At 45.3% G+C, this 13988-nt stretch overlaps 1 protein-coding gene across 12 annotated transcripts in view; it reads left to right on the top strand.

Annotated features, from left to right (window-relative positions):
- The window catches only part of arhgef10l.L (Rho guanine nucleotide exchange factor 10 like L homeolog), a 94316-nt gene extending 81339 nt beyond the window's left edge, over nucleotides 1–12977 (top strand). For all 12 annotated transcript variants that reach the window (XM_041569866.1, XM_041569868.1, XM_041569869.1 and 9 more), the window contains 7 exons: nucleotides 1895–1981; nucleotides 2526–2740; nucleotides 2900–3054; nucleotides 3272–3414; nucleotides 9607–9775; nucleotides 10846–10968; nucleotides 12273–12977. In XM_041569866.1, coding sequence (XP_041425800.1) covers nucleotides 1895–1981; nucleotides 2526–2740; nucleotides 2900–3054; nucleotides 3272–3414; nucleotides 9607–9775; nucleotides 10846–10968; nucleotides 12273–12808 — 1428 coding nt within the window. In that variant the 3' untranslated portion in view covers nucleotides 12809–12977. The remainder of the gene's footprint in view (nucleotides 1–1894; nucleotides 1982–2525; nucleotides 2741–2899; nucleotides 3055–3271; nucleotides 3415–9606; nucleotides 9776–10845; nucleotides 10969–12272) is intronic.
- Nucleotides 12978–13988: the final 1011 nt, after the last annotated feature.

The following is a 13988-nucleotide window of genomic DNA, read 5'->3' as shown; positions in this document are numbered from 1 at the left end:
AGCTCACTGGGGCAGGGACTGATGGGAATGTGATAGGGACATTAGATTGTAAATTCACTGGGGCAGGGAGTTATGGGAATATGATAGGGACCTTAGATTGTACGCTCACTGGGGCAGGGAGTGATGGGAATGTGATAGGGGCATTAGATTGTTAGCTCACTGGGACAGGGAGTGATGGGAATGTAATAGGGACAGTAGATTGTTAGCTCACTGGGGCAGGGACTGATGGGAATGTGATAGGGACCTTAGATTGTTCCACAGGTGCAGGGAGTGATGTGTAATCTACGTGACTGTTCTATAAATAAGGGTTAAAGAATGATAATAATCAGTTATTATACAGTGTCTGTTACTAGGGGGGCTGTATAACTCCCCACCCACCCAGAGCACTATGGGACATGTCTCCTCCCTGTTCAGCTGGGGCCCCGGGGCCACTCCTGTGAGGACTGACAGCTGAGATGTGACAGACATTTGGTGACTCCTGTGGGACTGGCAAGTCTTCCTGCTGTTGCCTCTAATTACAAGTAATGGCCATTTGTCTGAGTCTGTGCAGAGCCGACTTATATGCCTCGTTTTATCTGACTGAGCCCCCCTGCCGCTCTCCTCTGGGAATCCCACTCCAGTAGTTACTGCTGAGATCTCTTCTACAGTTCTACCCTCTGATTCATGTGAAGCCCGTGCCCCCCACACTCCTTCACTGGCTCCTCACTGTTACCCCCGCTGTGTGCCACATAATAATATGTCTCTTTTGTCTCTCTATTCAACCAGTCCACTGACAGCTGCCACACTCAATCTGTATTTATAGGGGTTCATATAGACAAGCTGGTATTTTATAGAAAAAAAAGAGGGTAACGTGGGGGTATAGCTACTGGGGGGCAGGGTGTGAGTCTGCACCAGAGACGGGTCACAACAGGAGCCCTGACTGCAGGTTGTACAGTTTCTGGCATGGGACGGGGGGCTCTTTGCATCAAGACTTGAAACTCCCCAGTTACGCCACTGTTTATAGCAGGGTTATATTTTTATATAGGGACCCACGGGCTTATGTCCAAGGTAGTAGTTTGGGGGTTCAGCACTGCCTTTATATTTAAAGGAGAAGGAAAGCTACTGAAGCAGTACATTGCCAATAGATTAGAATAGCTGAATTATTATTAGAATAGTACAAGCTATAACACTATTTATTCTGCAGAATGTTTTACTATACCTGAGTAAACAGCTCTAGAAGCTCTCTGTTTGTTTAGGATAGCAGCTGCCATATTAGCTTGGTGTGACATCACTTCCTGCCTGAGTCTCTCCCTGCTCACTCATAGCTCTGGGCTCAGATTACAGCAGGGAGAGAGGAACAAACTGAGCATGCTCAAGCCCTAGCCCTGGAGGTTTAAGCTGAAAACAGGAAGTCTGATACAGAAGCCCATGAGTACACAATAGAAGGAAAGAAATGTGATGTTTGACAGAGGACTCAGAGCAGCATTACTTTGAGGGGTTACTGGTGTATTTATATAGACCTTTCTGATAAAACTTACTTAATTTTATCCAATTCCATTTGCTGCACTGATTATAAAGAAGGAGCTCATTGTACAGTGTAAGGGGAAATCTGATGAAATCAAGTCTTTTCAACCTTCTACAGAACAAAATGAGGTGGATCCGATGAACAATCATTGAGCAATTTTGCACAGTTTTCTATACAAATGTTTTTGGTGGAACAGTTTTGCCCCACCCCCCGTGCCCTCATTATTTGGGTTCATTCAGAGCAGACTCACCCCGTTTTCTCTCAATTTACATTTTCCCCTCATTCTCTTTTTTTCTTTCTTTTGTCTTTTATGTGTTTTTCTTCTTTTTTCACTTGGATCATTTCCTTGTTCAAACTCTCTCTCTCTTTTTTTTGTTGTTGTTGTTCAAGCTGGGAGGCTCGGCACACACCCCCGTCCAGAACTCGCTCCTGGGCTTCTCCTCGGTCAGCACCTCGTTACCGCAGGGATATTTATGGGTGAGTTCACCTTCCCCTGCAGCATATCCGGCCCAACCAGGTCTGGACTGGGAGTCAGAATAGGCCCTGACATTTCAGGTAGACAGAGGCCCAAACAGTCCCTGACCAGCCCACTGAATAGTGTCTATGGCAACTTACAGCAGCCCCTCTGGCATTTGCCAGAAGCCACAGATTGCCAGTCCGGGCCTGATCCCAACCAAAACTTCACCCACAACCAGGGACATTGATGGGAGAGGCCTGAGGGAAGGGCAATGGGGGGATCTGGATTTAGATTGAGCAGTGGTCACCTCCTGTAACTACCACCTGCCCAGATGCCACCCTGCAGTGTGGGTGACACCCCTATTATAGGTCCCTAGTAAAACCCAAACTGATGCCCAGTAAATAACGTCTAAGGGATCTGCAGGGGCTTTCAGCTAAAGCTGAGGTTCTTGGATTGGTTGGGTGGCCAGATAAAGCTAATTGCTGATTGGCTGTCACAGGTAGTGGGAGGGGAGGTCCTTGCACTGCCCATTTACGTTGGTCGCTGTTATGTTTGTCCCTACAGGTTGGCGGGGGGCAGGTGGGAGGAGCAGGGCAGATCCAGATTTTCTCCCTCAATCACACGTCCCCCCGAATGCTGAAGGCTTTCCCTCTGCCCTCTTGTGTCCTCTGTGTGGAGAACGTGAGCTCCCGGGAATCAGAAGGCACAGACGAGAGAGAAGAGGAGAGTGCGGCCGGCTCCATGCGTCCTGCTGTGTGTGTGGGGCTGCAGGATGGGAGGTGAGAGCACCGGCACAACTACATGTTACTGGGCCCCCAAAAATCACTTAAATTTTTTGGTGTAACTGTTCCTTTAATTGGTGGAATGAACTAGGCTGCAAGTCAATACCGTTTGAATATTTATAATGCTTTTTTCTCTCTCCTGACATTTTTTCGCAGCATCATGGTGTATGGGAATGTGGACACTGGCACCCCCTGTTTAATGGCCGTGGGGAGTCCGGGGGTGCAGCCTGTGAAGTGCCTCAGGGACAGCCCAAGGTTCCTCTGTGCGGGACTACAAGATGGCTCTGTTGTTCTCTACCCAGCAACTCAAGGTACTCAGCGATTGATAGCTTGGTCACTTGCAGTACTACTACTCACCTGTGTGGGGCTCTTTAGCACAGATGTGTCCTCCAAATATATGGTGGCCAGACTGCAGGCAAGGAAAAGTCTCCATGGTACATTCCCCTTGGCAAGTTGTACCATAGAGTGGCTGGAGTCAGCAGAACTGGTTGTCAAACCGGCTCATTAAAATTCTTTATTATTTCCCAGGAGGACTCTGGGATCCCGGGAGCCCATTGGTCGTACAGGTGGGAGATGGCCCTGTGGAGGCCTTACTGGTCATCGATGGCTGTGTGTGGGCAAGTTGCCGAAATAAGGTGACGGTGCTGGAGCCAGAGACCTTAAAAACTCAGGTACATAAATAAACTTTCTTCTTCTTATTGGGAAAAATGTCAGAATAAACAACCAATAAGAGTTGCCCTGAGCTGAAAGAGGAACAAGTATAATAGGAACAATAAAAATTAGTGCTACAGATTGGGGTTTTTTTTTTTTTGGTTTTCAAGAGTCGCTGACCCTAATAACCAGAAGAAGGTTAGCAGAAGGATTTTGTAAATTAACAGGGAGATTTTAAGAGCAGATTTTTTTTTCATGCCCTGCATGGGCATACTTGCAGCAGGTTACTGTCTCTTTAAAGGATAAGTAAACCTTTAAAATAGGTGAATGTAAAATTGATGAGGGTTCTATTCTAAGCACCGTTGCAAGGTAAAGATGTGAGAAAGGTTTCTAATTTTATTCCTAAGCAGAAGAACATCAGCCTCTTTCTTTCTCCTGACAACTTCCTTGACTACTTGCTGGTCAGACTGGTGGGAAAATGACCAGCAGGTGGCGCTGTTGTAACAAAATTCATTCATAGTAACAGTACATGTATCCCTTAATATCTTGGAATTAAAAATAAATAAATAATGAATGTACATTGCAAAAGTGCTTAGAATAGCCCCCTAATCTATTTTACATTAATTTATTTATCCTTTAACCAGGAAACTTCTTCCATCCTTCCCTCTTTAACTGCTTAGCGTTGGCAAAGATCTCGTGAGTCGTGGCACTTCCCTATTTGAGGGGTGAACAAATCTTGCACCACAGCCGCATTTACTTCTCCCTTTTTCTCTTGTCCCCCCCTCACTGCTCCTGCACTCACATATTTTAACAGCCAAACTTACTTTGCATCTATTTAAGTTCCATAAGTCTGCCAGCTGCTGCCGGCATAATCATGAATAATGTATGGGCAGCCCTAGGTTATCGCATGCAGACTGTGGACTGGAGTCCGTATGCAGCGCTGCTGGGGAAGTGCATTGTGGGTAGGAAGATGCACAGAGATATGCAAATTGCCGTCCCTTCCTTAAATAAATACGACTGTGCCCTCTGATTCGCCAGGTTACCAGTCAGAACTTTGCCTCAAGTGAAAGCACATTGGGAGCCGTATCTGAAAAACAACAAAAGAAAAATAATTTTAGTCCCACGGAAGAAGTTTTCAGTAGCGAAATGTCCCAGTTTCAATAGACAAGGTTACAGCAGGGTATAGGCTTCAGATTTTTGCCCCAATTGTCACCCATGCTTGGCCAAATCAGGCTGATATTAGTAGTGGGTGGTACCACAAGCAGGAGGACCACCCATATAAGTAGGAGCGGCCGTCAGGAAGGGACAAAAAACTGCCAACTCAGTGTGGAAGGGCCAAGTCGACAGTTTCCTATTGACCCTTCAACAAATAAAACATTTGGAGAGTTTTTAACCTAATTTCAATCTACTGTTGGACCCTGGGATCTGTGATATAATATGTGGGTGCAAAATGTCATAGACTGTATGGGCTGACGGAGTCACATGCAATAAGGAAAGCTCAGGAATGTTGTCAACACAATTTTGGGAGAGCTTTATGTTTCATCAGATCACCTATCACTGGCCTTTTGGTCGATTCTCCTATGCCGATTCCATATTGGAAGGAAGAGGGGCACCCAAATTTGTTCTGGCCTTATGGGCTGATTCTGAGATTTTGGGCGAGAGGCGATTCATGAGTCTAAACACCTTAAAGGATAAATCAACCTTTAAAATAAGTGAATGTAAAATTGACGAGGGGGCTTTCTAAGCACTTTTTATTGTTTTATTTTTATCCCACGATATTAACGGACGCATTAAAACCATAATATCCTAGGATATTATGGTTTTAATGCGTTCGAAATAAAAGTTGAATTTTACCTATCTAAAGTGGCGTCCGGAGTGCTTGCCGATCTCTTCATACTTGAAAGTACACACACCCCTCGGGGCGACGCACCCGGACAACTCGAGACGTCGGGTGAGTGTTTTTTCCATTTTCCACCAGTGACTTCAATTCTACGTTCAAGTGTCGGACCTGGGGTTTTTACACCCAGGTCAAGTTTGTTACAGGGTGAGAGAGGTTTTGCCACACATCCGATGAATATATATTTATTAAATACTTCATTATAGGACTGTGCAGCTTTAAATTCCGTTGACGATATTAAGGGATACATGTACTGTTACTATGAATGGATTTAGTTACAACAGCGCCACCTGCTGGTCAGTTTCCCACCAGTCTGACCAGCAAGTAGTCAAGGAAGTTGTCAGGAGAAAGAAAGAGGCTGATGTTCTTCTGCTTAGGAATAAAATTAGAAACCTTTCTCACATCTTTCCTAAGCAGAAGAACATCAGCCTCTTTCTTTCTCCTGGCAACTTCCTTGACTACTTGCTGGTCAGACTGGTGGGAAACTGACCAGCAGGTGGCGCTGTTGTAACAAAATTCATTCATAGTAACAGTACAGGTATCCCTTAATATCTTGGACTCAAAAGAAAATAATCAATGTAAATAACAAAAGTGCTTAGAATAGCCTAGTCGTCAATTTTACATTCACTTATTTTAAAGGTTTACTTATCCTTTAAAGAACATCATAGAGAAGTGTCGCAAAGAAGTGCACATGGGATCTCCTGTTAATGAGGCACCAACCTGCCTTCCTCTATCTTTGGATCATCAGGGGGGTCTCCTTATTTCAGCCACTGTCAGTCACCACAAGTTGCACCCATATAATATAATTAGGTCCAGGTCCGGACTGAGAATTAAAATAGGCCCTGGCATTTGAGGTACACAGAGCATACCTCGCAACTGTCCCTTTTTCGGAGGGACAGTCCCTCTTTTGACAGCTCAACCCGCAGTCCCTCATTTGTACTGGAAAGTCCCTCTTTTCTCTGCACTGAACAGCCAGAAAAAGAAACAAAGTTTCTCACTTAATTGGCTTTTAGCAGAGAGCCCAGAACAGCTAACAGGTGCAAATAAGATACTTTGTAACAATTTTGAGACACAAAAACACAGTTTAGATAAGGAGAAATATTTTCAAACTTTCATAACCTGCCAAATTTTGTAAAACAAACATGGTAATTAGGGGGTGTGGCCACAGAAAGGGTGTGGTCAAAAAATTGCTGCGCTACATGCGGGAAAAAATTTTTTGTCCCTCTTTTTACTTCCAAAATGTTGGGAGGTATGCACAGAGGCACAATAAGCCTACACAGAAGCCCAAACAGCCCCCACCAGCCCACTAAATACTGACTTTCTATGGCACCTTATAGCAGCCCCTCTGGCATTTGCCAGAACCCACAGATTGCCAGTCCGGGCCTGATAAGGTCCCTTTTTAGCTGAGGTTCTTGGGTGAATAACAAGTCCCTGTTTTGCCCTTGATTAAACACAGCAGTAAAATTAGATTTTTGGGTTTCCATTTATCTGTTTTCTTTTTTCTTCCATTTGGCCTGAATTGAATTCAGTAAAACATGATTGAGTTGCCGGCATTATGGCTCCCCTCTTTCCCCGCCGGTTCGCTTTTCTCCGAGCAGTTATTTCTCTTGCGTTGCCTTTATGCCTAGTAACCCAGACTACAAATGGAATTCTGCACCATTGAGCCTGGTCATTGAATTGCCTGCTAATGACATGGTAACAGTATATCGCTGGAACATTTCTAACCAGGATTTAATTATAAGTATTGATTGGCTTGGAGTGCGAGTACTTTGAGGGGTAAGTTAATTAGTCGCTTTCTCGGATTCTTTTTCTCGGTCCTTGGCTCTGCACCCCTGGAGTTGCGACTTGTATCCGCTCCTGCTGGATTGGCACACACACAACACTGAGCAGAGAGGAGCTTTTGGGAGAGGGGGGCTGATAAAAAAGAGGCTTTGGGTGTCACTGAGGATTCGGGGAAGGTTCTCGGTTTGCTCTGAAGAGATGAATGTGAAATGGAGCGAATTATGAGGCTCTTTAACTTTGTGGGCTTCCCAGTGTGGAGTGCAGGGTCCCTAACCCTAATAATGTTACCAGTAGTTTTAGTGAACCGGATAAGAGCGTTAATGAATTTCCAGGAGCCTCTCGCGGGAACTCTGTGGGCAGAGTTGCTAATTTATGGGTGTTTAATTATGCAGCCTCTTTGGGGTCAATCTCTCTCGGTTTCTTGGCTCTGTAGAAGCTTAATTAGCCGCCCCTGTTTTGTGTTTCCAGACACGCGGCTCATTGCTACAATTTGCAGCCTGACTGCGTTCCCTGACACTCGCCCCCTGCGCTTGGTTTTGTGGTTACAAACTTGTGTTGTAAAGTGGAGCTGAGCTTTTCCTTTATATGCCCCTTATAACTGCCCCAAGGAGGTGTAAGATTCCATCTCCCCCACCTTGATAGACAATGGGGTCACAATATTCTGATTGGCCCCGTAACATAATCATTTTAGGCCCCCCTTAAACTTTTGAAATAAGATTGTTCTCAGAAACATACTGAAAGTTTCCTATTGGTCAGAGCTTGACCTGGTCCTCTATACCCCCTGTACCCAGTCCAGAAGTTGCAGAGTCTGTTTCCTATATAAGTACCCCACTTACTTCACTTCTTTTTGTACCTGTAACATACCTCCCAACTGTCCTGTTTTTCAAGGGACAGTTCCGATTCTGACAGCTCAACCGCAGTCCCAGATTGTTACTGAAATGTCCCGACTCTCTCTTTGATCTCCTGCACTGAACAGCCAGGAAAAGATACAAAGTTTTTTAAAAACTTGAAACTTTTGGCAGAGAGACCAGAATACGTGGCAGGTGCACTTCATGTAGATACCTTTGTAACAATTGTAGATAAGCAAAGAAGCAATTGTAACAATTATAGATAAGCAAAGAAACAATTGTAACAACTGTAGGTAAGCAAAGAAACAATTGTAACAATTTAAGATCAGCAGGTCTCTTGTTACTTGCAGCTTAAAGGGCAATTCACCTTCATTACAAAACTAATAATGCATAAAAACCACAGAAATGTGTTCAAACTTTCATAACCTGACAAATTTTGTAAAATTGACATGATAATTAGGGGTGTGGCCTCACAATGGGTGTGGTCAATAATGTTTGCCACACTAATCTTTTTGTCCCTCTTTCTATTTTCACAATGTTGGCATATATGCACAAATTGCCCTCCTCTTAGACTGTCAGCTGCTCAGGCTAGATACTGCCTTTCCCTTGTGTCAGTCACATTATATATCTCACAATGGGTCTTACTCACACCACAGGGGTCTGCCCCAGGGTATCCGGATCCTCACAGTCTGTACCAAGGGGTTTTGACGTGTTTCTGTACAGTATGGTGGCGACCAGGGAACTACTCTGCACTACAAAGTCCCAGCACATCTATAGCACTAGGAGTAGCACTATGAACTATGTACTTCATCTCCCAGTACTATTTAGCAGGCAGCATCCTACTGTTATAGACTCCTAAAATGGGTCCTAAAATACAGTTATCAGGGGGACCGGTTTCCTTATCTTGCTTAAAGTTATGCCCCCTGTACCAACCAGTGCCCAGTAGATGGCACTGTGTTAAAGTATATAGTAGCCATGTGCTCAGGGTCTATTTTGTTAAGCCCCTACCTGAGCAGGTAGGAAGGGTGAAGTGGAACCTAGTCCGGTCAGCTCTAGTAAGGATAGGCTACTCACTCTAGGAGTGACAGACAGTCAGGCTATTTAGCTGAGCAGCCTGAGCCTCTGACGAGGAGTGTGAGTGGGATTAGTTTCCCGGGTACTAATTGCCCAGAGTAGGGACTAAATGTATAGAATCAGGGATGTAGAGATTCCCCTGGGTTCCACTTAGGGAAAAGGCTAAAAGCTGGGTGTACCTTCATTGTTGCTGTATTTGTTCTCTTCCCTGCGGGGACTAATAGTGATTAGTAGTGCTTGTGAGTATATGCCTATCCACTGTTACTCTATGTTCCTGCTTGATCTTTATGTTACACCCCCTTGTGGATCATTCTGTACAATAAACACGTTCTCTTATTTAAGTTACAAGAATCACAATTATTGTGCACTGCGCCTAGTTACAGTTGTACTACACCCTGCCTACACACCGTTGCAAGGGTTTACCCCCTAAGAATTAAGATCTCATCCAGAGCAAAATACTGGGGTAAAGCTTATAGTCAGAGAACGGTGCCACTCAGTTTACTATAGCATTACCTTTATATATATATATGTACATACAGTATAGGGTGAACATTGTTTTCAGGTAGAGTACCTGCACTGTGTGATACTTACTCTCTGCTTTTGCCCCACAGACCTTCGAGGCCTCCCAGGAGGAGGGTATAAGCGTTACCCACATGGTGAGGTCAGGAGGAGGGGTATGGATGGCATTTTCGGGCGGTTCCTCTATCCGTCTCTTCCATACGGAGACCCTAGAACTGCTACAGGAGATCAACATCGCTACTCGGACCTTGCTTTTGCCAGGTAACTATTTATTGAGCATAGGTGTGTGTATATTATATATTTATATCTATAGTAGGGTGTGTGTATATATCTATATTGGGTTGAGTGCTGTCCCATAGTTGCTCCTTCTTTGCCATATGATGAAAACATTGAAGAAGGAGTTTTAAGTGGGTGCCCTTAGGTGTGTTTTTTTCATATAAAACTATGGGGTGGGTGGGTGTGGGATCTCCACTCCAATAAGTGAGTATGCTTGCCATTCTGCATGGCTTTACAACGAGAGGTAGTCCTAAGCCATCAGTGAGTAAAGCTTGACTGTGGACCCCATGCTTGTCACCCACCTATAGAATATCAGAGTACAGGAGACGTAATCTCCTGTGCAACCCAAAACACAACCCCCAGTTTCATATTGACCAATATAACCCCCCTTGGTTTCTTTTTGGCCAATATAACTTCCTTGGTTTTTTATCAGCCAATATAACCACCCCTTGGTTTCTTATTGGCCAGTATAACCCCCCCCCAGTTTCTTATTGGCCAATATAATCCCCTCTTTGTTTCTAATTGGCCTATTAAACTCCCCTTGGTTTCTTATTGGCCAATATAACCACCCCTTGGCTTCTTATTGGCCTATTAAACCCCCTTGATTTCTTATTGGCCAATATAACCACCCCTTGGCTTCTCATTGGCCAATTAAACCCCCTTGGTTTCTTATTGGCCAATATAATTTCCCTTGGTTTCTTATTGGTGAATATAACCCCCTTGGTTCTCCCCACGCCTGGCACCAACCTAAAGAATATCAGAGTGCAGGAGACGTAATCTGATCTGACTCCCGAAACATGTTAATCCCTGGCACCAGATAAAATGCTGCTTCCCTTTGTGTGTTATTGGCGTGACCTTCTCTGCTTGGAAATGATAACGCAACTGATGCGGTGGGTCATACAGCAAAACCCTCGAGGTGATTCAGTTGATACATTCAGGTTATGGGGGCACCACATGACCCCATGTTGCCCATCAATGTGACATTCAGTGGAATGAGCACCCTGTTGTGTTACGTCTGTCTGTCTGATTTCTCCTCGTGTCCTTTGTGTGTGCAGGACAGAAGACCCCTCGCATCACAGCCCTTCTCATATGCCAAGGTTTGCTGTGGGTGGGCACAGATTTGGGCATTCTCATCACGCTGCCTGTGCCAAAGCTCGAGGGGATTCCCAAAATCACCGGTAAGTGAGGGAAATGACACTGACGGGCTCCTGTGAGCTTCCGGCAAGTAGAAACCATTTATTCTTGATTTTATCCTTACGAAGCCGTAATCCCTGTATCTCACGTTCCTGCAGTGATTACCCGGAGCTGCCGGCAACTGGAGGAATTTAGAAAAACTCAATACAAATCCATGAGATCAAGGAAAAGTCTTTCCATCATTTAGTGCTGAGTGAGCAATCGGCCTGAGTTTAAAGGGAAAGGGAACACAGCACAGTGGGTAAAGGCAGGGCTCTAATCCTAGAATTCTGTGCTGTGTTGCCCTTTAACTCAGTCACTGATAGAATGGCTTGGGATTGGTTACTATTATACACTTCATTATCAGGCAGTTTAGGTTGAGCCACAATTCATGGTGACATCACACCCAGCAAACTAACTGGACCTGAAGGGCCCAGGATTGTGACCCAACTGCCCTACATGTAGCTGAGCTCTAGGGGGCGCAATGGCCCAATAATTCATGTACATCATGTTCAACCTTTTACCTAATATAAACCTTCTTGGTTTCGTATTCTCCAGTACAAACACCCCCCCCCCCCCCGTTCCATATTGGCCAATATAGTCCCCTAGCCCCCTTGATTTTTTTTTGACCAATAAAACCACCCCTCGGTTTCTTATTGGTCAACATAACCTCATTGGTTTCTAATTGGCCAATATAACCTCATTGGTTTCTTATTGGCCAGTACAACCCCCTCTTGATTTCTTATTGGCCAATATAACCTCCTTGGTTTCTTATTGGCAAGTACAACCCCTCTTGATTTCTTATTGGCCAATATAACCCCCTTGGTTTCTTATTGGCCAGTACAACCCCCTCTTGATTTCTTATTGGCCAATATAACCTCCTTGGTTTCTTATTGACCAATATAATCCCCCATTTGATTTCTTATTGGCCAATATAACCCCCCATGGTTTCTTATTGGCCAATATAACCCCCCATGGTTTCTTATTGGCCAATATAACCCCCCATGGTTTCTTATTGGCCAATATAACTGCCCTGTGGTTTCTTATTGGCCAATATAACCCCCCATGGTTTCTTATTGGCCAATATAACCCACTTTGGATTCTTCTTGGTCAGTGCAACTCCAGTTGGTTTCTTATTGGCCAATATAATCCCCCTTTTTGTTATCCCCCCTTTGTTTCTTATTGGCCAATATAATCTCCCCTTATATAATTCCCAATTGGTTTCTTCTTGGCCAGTATAAAGTCCATGGATATGGTTGTGTTCCATGTAATACAGAAAATGACACTTATGTTTTGTGTGTGGCACTAGGAAAGGGAATGGCTTCCCTGAATGGTCACTGTGGGCCGGTCCAGTTCCTCACATTAGCCTGCAGTTCTATTTCCCCGGATGAGCTGAGGACTGATCAAGGCTCAGGGGAAGACATCAGCCAAAGTGATGGGCTAGTGGAACCGAAGGAAGACACTTCAGATGGGCCGTCCCAGGATCTCCCCTCCGACAACCCTCCTCCTTCTCGCCTGAAAGGGATCCTCCTGCAGTACCGCCTGAGAGGCACCTCCCACCTCCCGGGCCATCACCTCTCTGCCAGGGAAGGTTCCAGGACTGACAGTTGCACCCCAGAAAACAGTGAGGAGGACGGTTCTATCTATGAGATGGCAGATGACCCGGATGTCTGGTTTAGGAGCCGACCCTGCAGTAAAGACACTAACCGCAAGGAGATCACGTCGGTGGTCATAGTCTCAGGAGGGGCGGGGCATCGCTCCTTCCACCCCTCCTCCTGCGCTTCCCAGGTGGCAGGCGACACAGACAGTACATTGCTGATGTGGCAGTTGCCCCTGATCCTATAGCGGCTGCTGTTGCTATGGAAAGACTCTCATTGGTACGGCTCTTACTGTTACACTGACTCTTTAGCTGGTCACTTAGATACTCAGGAATGTTCATAATGTGGCGCTTGTTGTACCTGGTGGAAAAAAGATTGTTTCTATTTAACTGAAATATATGTCATATTTATAACTAGCACATTGACTGTGTCATCTTACCTAAGCCTAACAGGGCACATCCATTTGGGAGGAGAAATAGTTTAATTTGCCTGAACTTACCTGAGTAAGTGATAACAATTTCCTCCAAGTACTTTCTTTGTACTTCCTGCTCCTGGGCTGCTCTCTTTCCTATGGTCAGACAGGAACCTCCTCCTGGGTAAGTGAATCCAATCTCCCCCAGTACTTACCCAGGTACAGAGCTCTAATTCTCTGTACTTCCTGCTCCTGGGCTGTTCTCTTTCCCATGGTCAGACAGGAACCTCCCCCTGGGTAAGTGAATCCAATCTCCCCCAGTACTTACCCAGGTACAGAGCTCTGATTCTCTGTACTTCCTGCTCCTGGGCTGTTCTCTTTCCCATGGTCAGACAGGAACCTCCCCCTGGGTAAGCGAATCCAAACTCCCCTATAACCAAAATTGCTGCCAAAATGCCCTGTGTGCCATAAGTCCAAGGTTCTCCTTATTGGGTTTTTGGTTATGAAGAGGAATCCCTTCTCTCCACATTATTCGTGGAAGTTTCTGAAATATAAAGATGTCTGTGGTTGTATCACATGGTGCACTACCTTTGCCCAGTCCTTGCTTTACTGCAGTGATGTTGTCTGTTCCCACCATGAGAGAGGGGTCTCTGCACTGTAATGCTTATAAGAGCCAGGAGTGCGGTACAAACAGGTGTCTCTCTTCTCTTGGATTCACTTACCCAGGGGGAGGTTCCTGTCTGACCATGGGAAAGAGAACAGCCCAGGAGCAGGAAGTACAGAGAATCAGAGCTCTGTACCTGGGTAAGTACTGGGGGAGATTGGATTCACTTACCCAGGGGGAGGTTCCTGTCTGACCATGGGAAAGAGAACAGCCCAGGAGCAGGAAGTACAGAGAATCAGAGCTCTGTACCTGGTTAAGTACTGGGGGAGATTGGATTCACTTACCCAGGGGGAGGTTCCTGTCTGACCATGGGAAAGAGAACAGCCCAGGAGCAGGAAGTACAGAGAATCA

This window comes from Xenopus laevis, chromosome 7L (genome assembly GCF_017654675.1).
Source record: "Xenopus laevis strain J_2021 chromosome 7L, Xenopus_laevis_v10.1, whole genome shotgun sequence".
Taxonomy (NCBI): Eukaryota; Metazoa; Chordata; class Amphibia; order Anura; family Pipidae; genus Xenopus; species Xenopus laevis.
This window is presented reverse-complemented; position numbering and strand designations above follow the sequence as displayed.